Genomic DNA, 19010 nt, shown 5'->3' with positions numbered 1-19010 from the left:
GCACGACCGAGCTGATTTGAATAATCCTACGGCGAGTATTCGTGACCACGTCGGTCGGTTTTTCTCTTTCGTCTGCTGACCCAAAATCGACTCTTCACTCGCCGTCCGAGGCTAAAGCGATGATCGATTTCAATGGAATACGCCGAGTCGCGATTTCACGCGGATGATATTTTCACCAGGGATAAAAATCTGGGTTGCACTTACCGCCGAAGTGCGTTTCAAAATCTGTTGCGACATTTTTCCGAGACTTCTCCTGGACGCCGCGCTTCGCCGCTGCGTTTGTCCGTCGGACGTTATTTATTCCGGAATTCCATTTGCAAAATTTGCCCAGCGATCCTTTCGAGACGAGGTCAAGAATGCGGAGACTATATATCTACAACTCGGCACTTTACAGCCGTGGAACTCGGATATTTCATCCTAACTAGCCACTGGTCCGCGCCTATACCTTACACGTATATGTATACATACGACGCGATATCCTTTCAAGGATGAGAGGATGTTTTATTATTTCGTTGCCTCGGCTGCGCCCCGGTTGGATTCCGTCGGATCAACCGCGGCAAAAATCATCTCTCAGAATTTTTCTCGCAATTCATCAAAACTGCGATTTCCATCCCTGCAGGCACTCGAATCTTCTTTATCCTTATTTCTATCCTTCTATTCGAGGACCACTGTATACCTACGCAACTATACCGTTCCTGCCTCGGCAGCCTTTGCATGATGAATGTTACCCTCCCGCATCATTCCGCGAGTCCGAGTTAACTATGCATAGCTTCGGTAGTCTGCCAGGGAAATCCTCCTATTCAATCATCGAGACTCGAAAGTCTCGCATTTGTGATTATTAAGAATTCTCTCACCTGGCTCTCTGCGAAGACCGCGCTGATCGCATCGTCGGCAGAATCAGTGAGACGAAATCATCTTTTACACCAACGATATCCGGGGTTATCGACTTTACAAGATTGCGAGATCTCCTTGCGCTGATAGTTTCGACCCACTTTACTTTCTCATTTCCCGAGTTGACACATTTTTTGACAGTTGACGGTCAAGAGAGTATTTTTACCAACTCTGCTCTCACGCCTCCCCTCTACTTCAAAGCTCGCTAGACGTGACGAGAGTTTGTCCGACGTTCCTATTCCTGCGACGCCGATGCAGCTGGCACAGTGAACGTGTGTTTTCTCGCGGTATTTTTAATTACTCGTTACACGCGCTCGCGAGATTAATTAAAAACACCACCGAAGACTAGATTTTCGAAAGCCGCCTCGAATCTCGTATACGACGACCCAATCTTTTTCCCAACACTCGTTCCTCTAATGAGACACCCGGCGTTTTTCACCCGCGAACGGCAAAACTTGTACCATCGATTCCGATAATAAAATATACGTAACACCGAAGTGAAACTACCGTGTAGGATATGAAAATCGTCGCCTGATCAGCATGCGTAACTGCTCGTGTTTCTGTTCCCTCTAATTGTGAGAAATCGATGAAAACGCCAGATTTAAAGCAGAGTGAATTTCTCCGCACTCGACAGAATTTCAAACGTACGTTTATGGATCATAGGAAAATTTGCCGATCATCTCTCAGACCAAAACAGCTAAAAAGATCCGAACACCTTTTGTCTGTATATTTTCAAACGCTTGATTTCGATTAAATCATAGGTTTTGATCATTTTCAGAGCGAATGATGAGAAAAAAAAAAGAATTGTACGCCCCTTTGCCACTAAAATCACATTTTTGCCGGTTACGATCTTAACCATTAGACACGCGATATTTTTCCATGGTATTACACCGTCGTTTCCGCGAGAGAATTTCCGCCGACCGATCTGCTCCATCTGGGCGAGTGAAAATGACTCGCGTGTAAAAAATGTGTGGCTAAGTAAACTTCGAGGCTCGTTCGTACCGGACTGACAATCAAATCACCGGCAATCTGCGGGGTTGCGTGGATGCAGACATTTGCACGGAATCAATAACGAGTCGAATGAATCGCAGAACGACGCTGAGCGTATGCCTTGCGATCAGCAGGCGGGCTTTTTTCGGGGCTGGCAGGCTGGAGAAGCTCGCAGCTTTCCGCTGCGGAATAACCGGGGCGCAGCGGACGTTTAGCGACAAAGCGGAAACCCTGGGCGGCAAAACGGTTGATTGGGACTTCCCCGTTTCGCCCCGCAGCCCATTACTGTCCGCTTAACGTTCGTTACCGGTTTCGATTCGCGGCTTTAAGTGCTCCTGTAAATAAGAGTAGGTATCATCGTCCTCCCTGACCTTTCGCTCCCTCGGTTCCTGCGAGCACTTCAAAAATCGAGCATAAAATCGTTGGATTATTCAACGGGATATTCCGACGTCTGTAACGAATGTTAAACTCCCCGAGTCGAGTACCATCAGCCGTATCAACTCTCGGGACTGCGTCGTTTCATTCCATTCGCATTATAACTTATACACCGATGATTGTATAATGCACGGGCATTCACAGCGAGTATTAATATATTCTATACACAAATATGTTACACATAAATGTAATAATAAAACGCAAACGTTTACCAATACGAGTAATTAGTCACTGCTCATTATACTGTACCATGGATTTTTCAGTAAGATCAGTTTTACTCAATCCTGCAATTATAATATGTCATCTAAAATTTCGAATGACCCCATGACCCGAGCTGTGCATCCACGATAAATATGAAATTTCCACTATAGTACGGATAAAGCGTACGAGCTCACCACGTATAATAATCTCCAGAGTAAATAATATATCTCGAGGCCTATTATAACCCGGGATTATTTGCAACGCCAGACGGGATTCCAAATAGGAGACGAAAATAATTATTACTCTACGAGTTACGCGCTCCAACGTCGTACGCAAGCATGCAAACATATGCATATATATGACGATATGATATATAATTATATATATATATATATATATACACATGATATACACATGCGGTAGAAGCGCACCGCGATTATCTGCATAACGCTGCAACGCGCATGCTTTAATAAGCGCTGATGGGCCGAGAGCCGTTCTTTGCCCAACACACAGGTAGGTAGGTAGGTAGGTAGGTAGGTAGGTAGGTGGGATATAGGTACCCGACCGGTTGTGTGTCAGGAACAAATACGCTCAACGTGATACGTCAAACATTGGATTACGATGTGTACCGGGAGATGGGATTTCACCAGGGCAGGACGCTTTCGTGTTCATTAATGTGTCGTGTGTAATTTACACTCGCAATCAATAAATTGCCACTACCGCAAATATGTGTAATAAATACATCTATATACGTTACACGTGCACGTACATTGTACATATACGGACGGAAATTTCTGCAGGTTGCTTATTTACGTAATGCGAATAATCGCAAGGTGTAATTTACGTTTAACACATGCTTGTTGCACAGTTGTGTGAGCATTTCCGATACCTCGGAATTGAATATTGTAAACAGATGTCAGTCACGCCTTACAAGAGCAAAGCGACAGAGACGCGGGTCACTGAGCTTTCATCTATTATTCGTGGATCTTCCTCCACGGAGAATCTAACGAAGCTTTGTGTCTGTTGCAGTTTAACCATCACCGCCTCGTGTCCGATGAACCTGCAATATTTTCCGATGGACCGACAGCTCTGCCATATCGAGATTGAGAGCTGTAAGTAATTACCTCCGACCCAACGAGTATACAGACACGTCTATTTAATCGGGAAAGGAAAATATTAACGATCGTTTCGACGGATCGGCAACTACGACGTTACTCGTTTATGTTAACAACTTTTATACGACCGTATATTCGACGCTAATTTACAGCGGTCATCTCTCTGCAAATACCACACTCGACACCCAACGAAACCAACATTAATACGTTTAACCCGATCCCGTTTATAATCTCCCGACAAACGCACGTTTCGATTACGAATAATCGTACGGTAATCGATGTAAAATTGTACAAACAGCGCGATTCGGTTGCCGGTTATAAAGCGGCTTTGATTTTACACCGACTATTGACAAAATACGCGTACATCGTCAATATTTGATGCAAATTACCGTGAACTTTCTAACGGATAAATTATAAATCTCTGCAGGAGTGAACGCGGCGTCGGTCGATTATAGCGGCTAATAATGACAAAGGCAATTTTTTGTTTCGTATCTGAAAGAAATTTAACCCTGTTGACCGTTTTTTCCGAAGGCAAACACGACCAGAACCGGAAATAGAAAAACGGGCCTTTTCAGTGACGCCGCTCTTTGGCGGTAATTGTAAAGCCTACTTGAAAAATCACCATTCATGCGGACGCGGTTCGTTTCCGGACCGACTTACGAAATGAGACGACCTACTTAACATACCTATACTACCTTTGCGCAGGGGGATGTAATGTGTGTAAGGGCGTAGACTGCTGCTGCTGCTGCTGCGCACCTCGGAGCACATTCAAACTTGCAATTATAAGGCATAAATGGCACTCGAGTTATCCGGCAATAAAAGATAACACCCTTATACCTGACCTATTTTCGTTGCCTCTTTAATTATCACACGACCGCCGGTGCTCGAGGGTCGATCGCGTTCTTATCGCCCCGTTGTATCTAACCGCTATTCAATCGCCTTTTGTATTCGTTAAAAAACTCGACCACTCGCCGTGTCGTACAAATCGTAATTTTTTTATCAAACGATAAAAGCGACGCCGATTCGATTTATCTCTTGTGTTTTTGAATAAATTTTCAAAGTACTCTCAGAGAACAATTGGATTAAATTTTGCCCGAGAAAACACGAGGAAACAACTATTCCGATAATTATTGAATATCGGAATATCGAAAGAAAACGAACAAAAAAAAAACCGTGATTCTTGAAATTTGCTCGGAGATCTTAGAGAAAAATAAAGCGAAAATTGCTAACATCATAAAGGAAAGTCCGTGATAATAATTGAACAACGCGGGTGTTGCACGATCGTAATTTTGGATACGACTCGACGGGCATAAAAAGCAGAGTCCGTATAGAGGTTTGAATTTCGATGGAAATCAGTTCCTGAAAAATAAATGTCCGAAGGTTAATGGGGCTGAGCGTTATTAAAAAAGTTAAAACTTCCTACCCCGACCATAAGGAATATTCTCGGAAATATTATAATGATAATTTAACACGCAATTACGAAGTCGCTGTGCAAAGCTGGTTTTCGCTCCTGCTTTGATCGCGATCTTCAACAAGCTGTCGTCATCCAGTTTTAAAATCTAATTTTCCGAAAAGAAGTACGTAAAACGTGGTAAAACAAATGATTGAAACAACAATGATTAACTACCTATAAATCCGTATCGCGGTGATGAAAACGCTGACCCCACACAACAACGGAACTTCTAAACTGATTTCCTACAACGTCTTGTCATCTTGATCGGGTCACATGTTCCACGTGTAACAGAGCGGGATAAAATATCTAGGAAAGTCTAAAATTTCTGCAGGATTCCAACAACCTCACTCAAATTTACTCGTCTGGTGGTAACCACGCGGTTTTATTTGTCTCTTCCCCGACTTTTCCCATCCCGGTATAATACATATACATATATAATATATATCCGTCTTGCAAACTCCCGTCCCCGATTTTAAGACTGGAAAAAACTCGTATCATCTTACAGAATAACCGAATGGTTGAATGATTCTCCGTTAAACGTTCAGAGAATCGTTATGGGTGTAACGGTTTGTCAGTAGTAAAATGAAAAAATGTCACGTCTCAACCGTCGGTAAAAATATCTCTGTACAACCAGCCACTAATGAACACGAGATACTCACACCCAGGTTTACATGCAAACCGACCAAACTCTCTGTCTCTAACCCCTATATTACAGCGTCTGTCTCTCTCTACGTATCTCTTCTATCTGTCTATCTCTCCTCTATTGTTATTTTCCGTTTATTTTCATGTACTCTTTATTTATATGTATATATATATATATATATATAAAATTATATATATGTATATGTGTGTGTGCGTGCGTGCGTGCGTGTGTGTATATACATATTACATATATATATGTGTATATATATATAATATATGAAGAAATTTTTCTTTCGGTGTGAGTGTACTATTTTTGCAGCACAGTGTGCAGCCAAGAGCACCGTTAAACAAGCTTACCATCAGGCATCACTGTACAACGTGACGTCACTGATCACGCCTGATATGCGGCGACGTGTGGCACGACGTATATATCTGTTAATATACCGCGTTACTTACAATGCAACGCCAGTCTATAAATAAGCGTATAATCCTACGCATACATTATACAGATTAGAAAAGCAGCGATCGTCGGACCGTTATGCATAAATTATGTTTAAATAAGTAATACACAAATAGCTAAGAGACAGACGTGCACGATGATATTCGAACCTGTTATACGCGGCTGACCACACGCCGACCTTTACTACTCGCGGCCGAACGACGTCGCTCTGAGTTTCCGAGCTTTGTTCAATTTTCTTGTTTATCGAAATGCCAAAATTGCAGCAGCATCGAATCTAATTTATAATTTACACGATGCATTATTCGGCGTATACTTATAATTACTCATTGAAACGGTTCAATTCCTCAAACGTCCAAGAAAACGAATCACGTACGTTGTAGTAGTTGGACGAGTTTCTTGTAGCGTTGAAAGATTACACGCGAAAAAAAATGTACCCAAAATTATTGCTTAGAATTTGTTCGTGTGTAGGTGGAAGAAAAAAAGAGAACCCCTTGCAGAACGACGTTGTTGAGGAAAAATAGAGCAACGACGTGAGGTCGCTGAGAGTCTGCAATGGCGCGCGAAAAAGTCGGACTTTTCTGGAAATATGAGTTCAATTACCGCACTCCGGCGGAGAGCGAGGCAAGCCGCTCTCTCCCTGCACTCGACACCTATAATACGTCTTAAACTAAATTTGCTAATTTATTATCGCCTGCACGCCGCGCGTTCCCGCAGTACGAAATAACAAAACCGTTCCGGAGCGTTCCTACGTACGTTACCTACTCAAAACGTTACGTATGTGTAAAACTGTATCATAGATACCGTGTAGGCAAATATTTCCAGAACAAGTCCGGCCTCCTGCGTTTCAAATTGAATTTGCACAGAGTATCGATGTACACGCTGAAAGAAGTACGCCACGGTTCGTACGCGTCTTACGATAAGAAAGCAAGAATGAAAGTAAACACACAAGAAAATGATACGTGTGAGATTTTCACACGACTCGGCTGCGGGGGTCTCCGCTCTCTACTTATCGCGACAGTTTTGACCGAGGCGTAAACGCCGCTCTCCGATGCTAGGAAAGGTACCGAGGTGAAGGCGGAGGTGGAGGTAGAGGTGAGGAAAGGGGAGTAGGAGGACTTGCAGACGAAAGCTCGCGATTGTTCCGGTAATAAGGACGACCGCAAATTGTTGTAAAGGAATTATGACCGCGAGAGGTAAAAGTGGATCAAGCCGATATCGTCTCGGTTTCAAAGCCACCCCCTTCCGCCCCCGCCTTTGGTCGTCACTCCTCGCCCTTGGCTCTTTTCTTCGGCCGAGTACCTAAGAGGAGGCGGAAGGGTGGGGGTGGGGACGGGGGTCGATCGACCCCGCGGCAAAGCGTAAACTGCGTTAATTACAAATTACTGCACAGACGCAGTGTAGCGAGTTTGTCTATTTAAGCGGCGTTCGTTGCCTGCAAGTTTACCTTAATGTACGTTATAGCGTCAAGTTTTTGCGCACGTTTAACGCAAGTTTTAAGCCCTACGGCGATCTATTAGCTGCCGATGAGGAGAGCGTGCGATGAAAAAACCGGAGAGCAGGACGGTTGCGCCTTGTCAAAACTGAACGTCCCGCCACACCACTCTTATATTTTTTCTACGTATAAATATATACATTCATATACATATACATGTATATATAATTATATACATATATTTAATATGTACGATAGATATCCGTTTGTACATATATATGTATATGCATATGTATTTGAATATGCAGCGTATGCGAATTTGTATAGCGTGTATACAGGCATGCGAATAATTTATATACATTCGTATACGCGTATAAAACACCTGTACGTGCAACGTTTAATTTCGCCAATTTAATTATGTTTCAATTGTATAATTTCTGTTCATTCGCCTCCTGGATTATGTCAAATAATTAATTATACTATACACCAGGGCCTCCGACATAGCACTGAGCCGCGTGTCCGGGGATGACGGCCGACGACGGCCCGCCCGTTCTCTCTATTTCCATCAGGAGCCGACGAAAGTCAAAAGTCGAATTCGACAAAGGTCGACCAACCGAATCCTGACGCATTGTGCATCTAGCCGGCGCATGCTTAATATTCGTATTAATTTTTGTTTCTCACGACAACGACGTCAACATTATTATCCTATGAGTTATGGATTTTTCCTTTATGTATTTTTCCATACATCTTGTACATTTGCCTATAGATTAGCCAGTAGATATCATTCGTATCTCGTACCTGTCACGGTGTGTACCAATCGCATTGGATGTCATCGAAAGGTTCAGCATGAACGGCATGAATATATATTTGCGTACTCTACATAATATGCATACACACCCACACCCTCGTAGAGCGTGCATACGTTGGGGTGGTCCTTGAAAAGATCACTTTTGCATTTTGAATGTCTCACCTCGCAAATCGGCTGCAAATAATTAAAAAACTATTCCCCTATTTTTTTTAGATTTTCAACTCAACTCTAACCCGTGGCCCAAATAGGGTTGATTTTTTCGATTTTTGGCCCTTTTCAAGAGAACAACATATCTACCAAACGGGTTTCTTTGATCACTGATTACGAATTTGGAATCAAAACTTTGAAATTCAAAATAGCGGATTTATTCTAAGTAGAATAGTTTGTCCGCGGAAAAACATGCCAAAAGTGAAAGTCAGTTGGTACTGCGCTGTTTTTAATTTCAATATTTCGAGTCCAGATTCATTACGAATTACCCGAGGAGCCACCCTGTATCAAATTTCATCGAAATCAACCCTCCGGCGACACGGGTTACAGTTGGGATGAAAATCTGAAAAAATTAGAAAGATATTTTTGAATTATTTCGAGCCAATTCGGGGAGTAAGAAACTGTCGAAATTCAAAAATGACCTGTTCAAGGAGCACCCCGGTATACATGTACCAAAAATATAGCTCTGGTAATCGTTCTACCTTACCTCTCATATACACATTTATGTATACGTCATTCGGCGAGAACGTGAGCGTGCACACGCATCGTGCCGCGGACGGGTAGTTGGGTGAAGCGAGAGGGTTGCTCAAGTGGGGAACTATTCGCGGACCACGCGGGTTTAGCTCTGCACGTACCTTGGTACGTTGTACCTATATCCACATCCTGTCTTCGATTTATCGAACCCTCCACTCGAGATACTGGCTGCCCGATATATCCGCGAAGGAGAAAAGGTTCGAGCGTGAGACCTACGTAGGTATTATAGCGCAGGTACAGAGCTAAGATGAAAATTTGAAAGTGAGAGGAACAGTTCTTGGGCGAACGCGACTTGAAACTGTCCTTTGTTCCGATCCTTTCGGTTCTTGAACTATGACCCTTCTGGCGGTGCCTCGCAATCATGACAGTGGCAGGTCGCTCTTGACTTGGTGAAGAAATTTTCAAGTCGAGTTGCGGAACGCGCGATAAGAACTTAATACCGTTTCCATAAATTTCTCCAATTTCTATCTACTTGTCGCATGTTTTAACGTATTTATTGCCGTTGTTACTGTAAGCAGTTTTCTTTTCAGGAAACACCGAGAGCGTGTTTCTGTTTCTAATCCGACAACCACGGTTCTACATTTTTTCACCGTACAATAAAGTAAAACATATCTAATCGACCGCGTGTCACGGCCTTGACCTAATCAGAAAATAAAAATCTCCGAAACAGCGAGAGTTGTAAAAGCGGCGACACATAATTCTCGGTGCACATTCTCGGTCTAATCAGTTATACACGTACGCGGAAAAGTTTGCCACATGTTTGTTTCCTTTTTTCACAAGGACAAAGATACAACGCTGCACCCTTGCTCGTGGTCACGCCACCGGATGTTCGCGTCAAATTCACCGTTGCCGGGGGTATTCGAGGAAACTCGCCCAGGCGAATTACCGCGAATAATCTCAATCTGCTCTGTAATTCAAGCTTTGGATCCATGAGCGACGGATTTTCGTTCGACGCGTGCAGAGTATCGAGGAAATATTGAGCGTAATAAGGTGAGTGTATCAGTTATTGACACGTTTTGACCCAATTATTGAACCTTTATTTTCCAAAATTATAAACCGACGGCACAAAGTGTGAATTTCTCGACGACTAAGACCAATTGCTAAAGGGTTAGACACTGCAAATTTACTTTCTGGTGATTTTAGAACCACGGATCGAACAGCTACAACCAAAAAAGACCAATAACTGTTACCCTCACCTTACGTTAAAGAATACGATTTGTTCGGCGATGTCCAGTTTAAGGTTTTGGGCATGAAGAGCCCACCCGGAAGTCTAATACCGTTTATCATTAAGACATTTCCGGTTTAACTATTACACGGGCAAGGTGCGTGCATGCCGACAGCTCGTTAGTCCAGGCCCACGATTAGCCCCGATACCGAATGCGGCGTGGGGAAAAATGCGCGTATAAATTTGCACCGCGATATTAGTCGTGGTTGATTCGCTGTCGCGTGTACCTGCGATATACGTATACCGACAGCCCACAATCACGCGGATCGAGTCGCGCTTTCGACCATCGTGCAGCAGGTGATAATGGAGACGATGCAAAAGCTTGATAAACATGCCACGTTTCAGGCTTGCCTCATGATGCCACCTGCACTGTTTCACCTTTCAACTCTAGTCGGTCACACTGGCTGAAATTCACCCCAAAAGTGATTTTTATCTGCAAAAATGAGTACTAAAAATCTAAAAAATATATCTAGGTATAGTTCAAGGATCGAGGAAAAAGCTCGCTCAGTTTTCCTAACCAAAATTATTTATTTGAATATTGTAAAACATCAGCAACGTTAAAGAAAGTGCCCAAAGTGTCGAAAAAAGGCCTTTATTTCGCATGAAGAATGGCCCATTCCATGACTAAATGACTCTGCGAGAAGTTTGAAAAATGTTTGGGGTGAAATTATCCCCAAGTGACGGACTAGAGTTAAAAGCGCGAGAACTAATTCTCAAGGAAAGAGCCACTCGAATGTAGCATGGATAAAACAATTTTCGGTATTCGATTTTCAATCAATATTCACTAATTTGGTTAAGAATACACAGCAAGCCTGTAGGTATAGAATATTTATAAAAGCACGTATAAGCTCGTTTGAGGCATTTTTTATTTTTTTTTTTTTGAAACAACCCGCGAAAATCGCGATCAATCAATCATTATTGCTACCACTCGTTTGTTTAGTAGTTATCGCATTGTTAGAAATAACTATAGGTATTGTGCATGTGTAGTTGTTGTATTCGCCTCGGCACTAGACACTGCCGCAGAGACGCACAGAAATTATTTTACTCTCTATTCCTCTTCATATATATTCTTCTACCTTTCTCTCTCTCTCTCTCTCTCTCTCTCTCTCTCTCTCTCTCTCTCTCTCTCTCTCTCTCTCTCTCTTAGTCTCTCTTACTCTCTCTTTCTCTGTTTCTCTTAATATTCCTCGATCTCTTCACATTTTCCAGTCTATCTATGTATCCATTCGTATTTCAGTCTGCCTATCAACCTATATGACCTTTATGGATATAGTTACTAGCCATTTCGTTGAGTAATCTCTTCTCTTAAATATTGATATAATTGTTGTACTTTTATAATAACTAGTCTATGCTAATTTTCCTAAATACCTTGATTACATAGTTTATTATATTCCTTAAACCGAAGCCTGCTTCCAGGCATGAAGTTTCTCTCCACATACCTCGAACGTATTATTGTATTCGTATCAAGTCACGTGCACACATGGATCATGATCGTTATTTGAGGGCGACATGCAACTTGCCCGAATTCCTCAAGCTGTTACCACGTGTGAACGGGACTTCAGTCTTAGAATCAAACCATCATTAGGCGCCGCATAGCGAACACGAAGTTGTCTCAAATCAATTGTCGCCCCGTGATTTCGATACAGGCAGCCTGTGATGGAAGAATGTATCGTCTATTCGCACTTCGTCGTCTTCCTCTCATCTTTTCGATTCCTTGTTACTTCTTCCCATTGACCATAGAATCGAAAATTCAGAGACTGTTAATTTACCTTTCCCTTGCGTTCCCATAGTCATGCCGCTAGAGGAAACTCGACGCTTGATCTTTATGCCCCAAGTTGAACAAATTCGCTGGAGCATAGAATATGTTGGACGAAGAGTCAATTCTCCCGGGAAAATATCCCTTATTACAAACCAGCATCATAGTAGGCTAAAACACAGCTGGACCGTGAAATCAACAATTTCGTATCACGCAGCACTCCACGCGCCTCATCCTCTCACCATACCTTGTACAATATCTGTATTCTACACAAGTCGCATATTCGATTTCATTCTCGAAATTGCAGCTGCAGAAAGTCAAGCACTCGAAATTAAATAACATCAATGCATCAACACAGATGTTTGAATTCAGCAAGTGTTCGCTATGCCGGTGCACGCGGCCGAATGTCATATATCTTCATCATTGAATGTAGTGTACTTAAATAATTGTTATTTACCTCGAATTCAGTCTCCCCAGGAATGTTGTTATATCACCCATGTTGCCGACTACCGTAAATGCCGTCAAGGATTCAAGTTTCAATGAACATCAGATAATTTTCATAGCTTTACGACAATAGACGACTTGAATTTTCACAGAAATTCGTATCGCACTCCTTCGAACAAGGCTTCTCCCAAATCCCTAGAGCACCAAATACAATGGTCACAATTCCTGCAGATGATTCAAAAAGTGGTTTCAAAATTTCGCGATCAGATCACGACGTACCGACGTTTCGTCTTGACCTTCAGGTCACAGTATACAGAGAGTACAGACGGTGACAGATGAACGAAAGACGGCAACAGCTAGATTTGTGGAGAAACTTGAACCCTCCAGGCGTAGAGACACGGCCCGATACATCCCGCTGGTCCCATAAGACGCCCCCTAAGTGTCTAACTGTATGTTAGAGTGGAGATTTTTGTGTTTTGTTCTCTTGGCAGTTGGATACACAATGCGCGATATTCGGTACAAATGGAACGCAGGCCTGGAATCGGTCGGCATCTCGAACGAAGTGGAACTCCCCCAGTTTCGCGTGCTCGGGCACAGACAACGACAGACAACCATACACCTCTCAACAGGTAGATATCCTCGTTGGTCAGCTCCTCTGAGCGTAAATTCCTTGTCGTCTCGATCTCGTCTGAACACCGACACCCACATTATATAATACAATATATAATGATATGTAAAGTAACGCGCACGGTTTTGAGAGTGCTTGTGTGTGTGTGTTTTTTTTCCATCCCTCACAATTGCACAGAAAGATGATATCAATTGCCACCATTGCGGTAAAGGGTACACTTTGACACTGTAATGATGACGCATAAATCGGGGTGCATACACGACTCGTCAGAGGACAACACTGCGAGAGGTTCGATGGTGCCGAGCTCAGCCCTTATATCCCTACCCCGTAAATGTTTTTCAAACTATCATTTGGCGGCGAGAACGTTGAAGTGAAAGAGGGTGACGCGGGACGAGGGTAAGGTAAGTCGTGGAGGCCCCCTCGAAGCCGGAGCGTGCCGTAAGGTACTTGCCAACACCATCGGGGGTCTCTCTCTGTTTTGCAGTCGGTTACACGATGCGGGACATCAGGTACAAGTGGAACGAAGGTCCGAACAGCGTTGGCGTCAGCAACGAGGTCTCTCTGCCCCAGTTCAAGGTCCTCGGACACCGGCAACGAGCGATGGAGATTAGTTTGACTACTGGTAACGTATTATACATGCATCATTCCACACCCCCTCAGCTCTTTTAGTAAGGATTTCGACTTCCGGCAGTAGCTGCAAAAAATCCACACACGTATACTCGTCCTAGGATCTCGCACGTGGACGCTTATATATCCTTGTGCCTTTTTTGCCGCGCTGCGAAAGCCTGCGACAGTGGGCACCGATGGATGGACGTTCATTCCGGCAGCCTTTGACGAGTGCCAAGGTCGCGCGAGTCGACGTTCGCGTCCTCGATAATTTCATTTTTGGTGAAAGGGATTTTATAATGTCGCAACTAATACGGTCGATTGCTCGGGTATAATGTATAATATGTATATATAAGATCTTCGATGCGCTCGCGGGCCTGTAAGAGATGGGTACTTGGCGGCAGTTCGCTGCCGCGAATCTTGATAAGGAGACCGGAAACGGCAGGGTCATTTCCTCGCGAATAAGATGATGGTGAAAAATGACGCGATACGCTTTTCGCTGGCTGTGTCTACACAAAGCGAAACAAGAGGAAGAAGGCAGAGATGGTGGAGGAGTACAAAGAACCCGGAAACGAAAGGATATCAGAGACCAAAGAGGAACGGCGCCGTCGGCATCAGGAGCAAAAGGGGTCGCTACATTTTTTACGGGAATCATATATTTTTCACTTGAAACATATTTCTTTCTATTTCCAGTAAGCATCTCTCGTTGCTCCGCCTAAAGCGGATTAAGCTCTGGTCCACAATTTGCAGAGATTCTTGGATAGCGAAAGGTAGCCACAGCTCGCTCACTCAGCGAGATAAGCAGAGAATGAAAACTTTACTGAGCGTATAACTACAAGTTACACGCATCGACCGATCAGCAAATCGATCAACACCTCAAGTTCCGAGATATTGAATTCTAAGAGTGATTTTTATAAGGAGAAGACCAATATTTGAAAAACAGACAAATATCAGACACACTTTAGGCAAGGTTTGCGGGCAAAAAACTAGCACCGTTGAAGCTGCTGCAGGTTCGTCGGATGGAGAGGCTATTGGGGTAGGAGGAACGAATGAATAGCTCGTCTCTGGTCTGCAGGCCACAATCAAAGCCTCTCAGTAATTAAAACAGACTCGCCAACCGGCTCTGGTAATTGAGCGGATATCGCGTAGGCACCTACGACCTCTGCTCCGCCGTTCCACGATCCATCCACAAGCACGTGGAGTAGGTGAATCGAAGCAGGATCCCGGATACCCGTCGACGTCTCGCTGGACGTTGAAGAATATCGGCGGACGAGTAAGCCGAGTCGGATAAAGACTGCACGTGGGGAAATATTTAAAGTGGAATTTATTCACAATCCGATGCCGCGGCAGCGAACCTGGAACTTCGAACCATGTATTGAAGCGAGGTGCATTCGCCCGAGGCACCCGGTCCTTAATGAATCTCGTTCAAAAGAGACTTCCTGCACTGTCGCACCTTCCATCCATCTATTGCCAAGCTCTTTATAGAGTCACGTGTTTACATTAGCCCGTGGTATTGTTGCCGAGTCGACAATGCCAGCCTCCTTCTCCTCCTCCTCCTCCTCCTCCTCCTCCTCCTCCTCGGCCCCCTCTTCTTCTTCCCTTGTCGTCGTCGACGTCACCCTCATCGACTCGAGACTGAAGCCAGCATCCCTAAAGATGAAAGAGAAACGAAATTTCCACTAAGATTCGCCTAATCTTCGGCGGCATTATCGCACTGTCGCTATACGTCGGAGGAAAGGAGCGAGGCCTGTTTCGCTCTTCGGAAGCGATTAACTGCAGCGGATGCAAAAACAAACATTTACTCGTTCGGGTGAAGGAACACACGCAGTTTATCGGCACGGCTGTTATTCCATTCCAAGGAAGACGGCCGATCGGTAGTAAAAAAGACATTCTTTACGCGCCTGGATGCTGGTTCCTGGTACCTAATCAGAAGACACGTCAGAGCTCCCGGGGTTGGAGCCGCGATAGCGTCAATGGAGGCTGATGGATACCAAAGGGTAATTGGCTGATTGCAGTGATTAGTGTAATCGGATTCTCCCGGAGTCGAGGTAGGACTGATCTCGCTGCAAGCTGCTGCAAAGAGCCGCCGGATGCTAATGCATGCTAATGTATGGATGAATTCGATGTAATTCAGTTTGTCATTCCTAGTGTATACATGCGCGAATTTTCGCTAAGGAAATAAAATTAGCGTGTATACGTGTATACCTGCAGCATCGAGGAGTATATTGACAAGGATAACACGGTAAGAAAAGAAACATCCGTCCGAGCACCTCCTTTCATAAATAGTGAAATGTTCGGAATGAGGCTTTGGTGCGAAATTAATTAACTTTCCCGCTACTTAAACATCGTGGAACTCGGTCATGTGGCGACCGGCGCAAGGATCAAGGAGCCAACGTTTTAATACCCGAAGCGTTGATCCCGAGGGATCCGAGAAGAACGCGCGATCGGAAGGAAGATCGGATTGAAGGAGGAGAAAATAATTATAATCCTTTGATCCCGGTCCAACGGGTTCACAAATTGCCGAAATCCCTCTCGCCTATCCCCAGCACGGATCAGCGGATCTCGAGCCTGAATACGCTTCCTGGGTCACCCGTTATAACGCTGTGCCTCCACGGCACTCCGACCTTTTAGCAGTGGTAGGTGGCGTGTATTCGACGCCTCCTCGAGTCCCGGCTTCCAGTCAGCGTGCCGCTTACTGCTCCAGGGGTGAATTCTTTATCAGGGGGATGACGACTAGGACGACGTCGACGACGGCAGCGAGGCCGGCTAGCGTTGAGCCCGAGTGAAAGAAACTCTATTCGCGAGTCATTAGTCCCCGGCACACAGCGAGAGTGGGTAGGCACCGAACCCCGTCCCGGATGCGCCAAGGGATACCGTTTTGAGCCCAATTTGAGCCAAGAGTCCAAACTTTTTTCCCCCCTCGCCAGCTACCGCCGCCATTGTGTAAACTTTAATATCCTGCGAGTTTTTGCTCACCGAGTAGAAACGTGCAAAAAATAAAAGCCGAAAAGGAAACAGGCAAAAAATCATTACGAGGAACGCTGATCGAAAAAAAGAAAAACAAAATGTACATTACGCGGTCTCACGAGCGGTGCTTTTGCACCGAAAGATCCCTTCTTCGCACGCTCTTTTTCTCCCTCATTTTTCTTCTCCCGTTCGTTCTTCCTTCCCGACCGATCGAGCGTTGAAGTCACGCGACGATGAGGACCGGAAGAAAACTCTGAGCCAGATATCCGCGGGCGAATCGCTGATCGTTTCTGTCCCCGTGAAAGCAAAACCTGAAGCGTATTTTGCGAGAAAGAGGAAGGAGAATGATACATCTGGCGTTGGGCAAGGGTTTGGAGAAGGGCCGCGACGCGTTTTTTTCAGACAACTGACACACCCCGCCTTTTTATTATTTCGCTCTCATGAAATATGAAAGAAGGCGCAAACCGTCACCGCGAAACGTTGAAGTCGGTAGGAACAAACGGTCGCCGTGGTGCAACAAGCCAATTTCATTGGTGTAACAGGATGCACAGAGACTAACAAGGAGGACCGCGTCGCTTTATCCCTCAGGAATGGACCTGGCGGAGCCATCTTCCTTGATTGGGTCAATGCATGCGTTACACGGTGCCGCAGAAGTTCTCACTTCTCCTCGGCTTCCCCGACTCGTTCCCACTTTTAAAGTCCGATGCTTTCGTCGGGGGATTGCCTTACACCACATCGTGCACTTCCACAACTATTCGGCTTGACTCTCCGAGCGCAACGGCTGCAGCACGACAAGTAATGGCCGACGTGCATTTGGCGAATTCTTGGATTCGCTTCGAGTTGATGGGTGGATGGCTGGATGGCTGACGACGACGCCGCGACGCGAGGCGCCGAGCCGAGGTTTTCGAGGAGCGAAGGGAAGAGACGCCGGAAGCAAGAAGAAGGACAGAGAATACCGACTACTGCAAGGAATTTCCGTACAACTCAACTAGCGGGAGATTGTTAACGACGTTGAGACGGGAGGAATTTGTTTTTTTTTTTTTTCTCATCACACGACAAATCGTCGTTGTCGTCTTCCAGATACTCCAACGCGCACTTTGCACCTTAAATTCGAGCGAAATGTAACGAAATTTTATAACTAAAGACCGCGCGACGTGAAAATAGTTCATAAGTAGGTATAAATCGTAGCGTTTTTTGCTGACGAGTGCGATGTCTTCTTTTCAGGAAACTATTCCCGGCTGGCATGCGAGATCCAGTTCGTACGATCGATGGGCTACTACCTGATTCAAATCTACATACCCTCGGGACTGATCGTGATTATCTCATGGGTGAGCTTTTGGCTAAACCGAAATGCGACCCCCGCTCGGGTCGCCCTCGGAGTAACCACTGTTCTGACCATGACAACCCTCATGTCCTCGACCAACGCCGCTCTGCCGAAGATATCGTACGTCAAGTCCATCGACGTCTACCTGGGAACCTGCTTCGTCATGGTCTTCGCGTCTCTGCTCGGTGAGTGTTTACGCCGAAGGGCATAATTACGCGTCGCTGGCGAAAGGAGGCCAAGCTCTTCGAGAGTTCAAGGTCCAAGGACTCGCACGAGCGGACGTACGACATGTGAGCTAACTGAGCTGTTGGACAAGACTGCGAATCGTTTCTCGGCGATGGGATTCGACGTAATTCGTTCGCCTGGAGGAATTCACTCCCCCTTTATCCAACCTCCGTCACAGGTTTCGAGCCGAGACGAATCGAGGCAATCACCCAGGAACGTAAAAGCTAAGCCGCGGTGAATAAAAGTTGCAAGACAACCGCCGAACCACAGACGTGCACGTCTGCACGGACGGACGGACGGAAAATTTTCGGGAAAATCGAAATAAAAATCCAGCCGGTTATCCCGTCTGCACTTTTTCTTCATCGGTGATAAATTTTCAAGGATTTCTGTTCGTTCGGTTAAGCTCGTATCGGATATACGCAAGTTGGCTTGCAACGCGGGGATTAAGGAGTGTCGCGAAATAGGCAATGTGCGGATTAATACAAGCGTGCTTTTCTATTTTTACGGGCCATCCGCCTCCCGCGATGGGGGTAATTAGTAAAATAGGGTTGTCCGCAGCCAACCCTTGCGTCACGTGACGCGAGTCGTTGCCCGAGAAAGTCAGACTCTCGTCGTCGTCTCTCTCCTTCCCTCTCCCTGGCGAAACTTTGCTTTTTAACCACGTCGC

At 45.0% G+C, this 19010-nt stretch overlaps 1 protein-coding gene across 7 annotated transcripts in view; it reads left to right on the top strand.

Annotated features, from left to right (window-relative positions):
- The window catches only part of LOC124174990 (gamma-aminobutyric acid receptor subunit beta), an 85255-nt gene that overhangs the window by 56011 nt on the left and 10234 nt on the right, over window positions 1-19010 (top strand). For 6 of the 7 annotated variants that reach the window (XM_046554763.1, XM_046554761.1, XM_046554759.1 and 3 more), the window contains exons 5-7: window positions 3547-3629; window positions 13706-13843; window positions 18019-18303. In XM_046554763.1, coding sequence (XP_046410719.1) covers window positions 3547-3629; window positions 13706-13843; window positions 18019-18303 — 506 coding nt within the window. Of the gene's footprint in view, window positions 1-3546; window positions 3630-13084; window positions 13223-13705; window positions 13844-18018; window positions 18304-19010 lie in introns of all 7 variants that reach the window. The other variant, XM_046554764.1, reaches the window with a different exon arrangement.

This window comes from Neodiprion fabricii, chromosome 2 (assembly GCF_021155785.1).
Source record: "Neodiprion fabricii isolate iyNeoFabr1 chromosome 2, iyNeoFabr1.1, whole genome shotgun sequence".
Lineage (NCBI taxonomy): Eukaryota > Metazoa > Arthropoda > Insecta > Hymenoptera > Diprionidae > Neodiprion > Neodiprion fabricii.
This window is presented reverse-complemented; position numbering and strand designations above follow the sequence as displayed.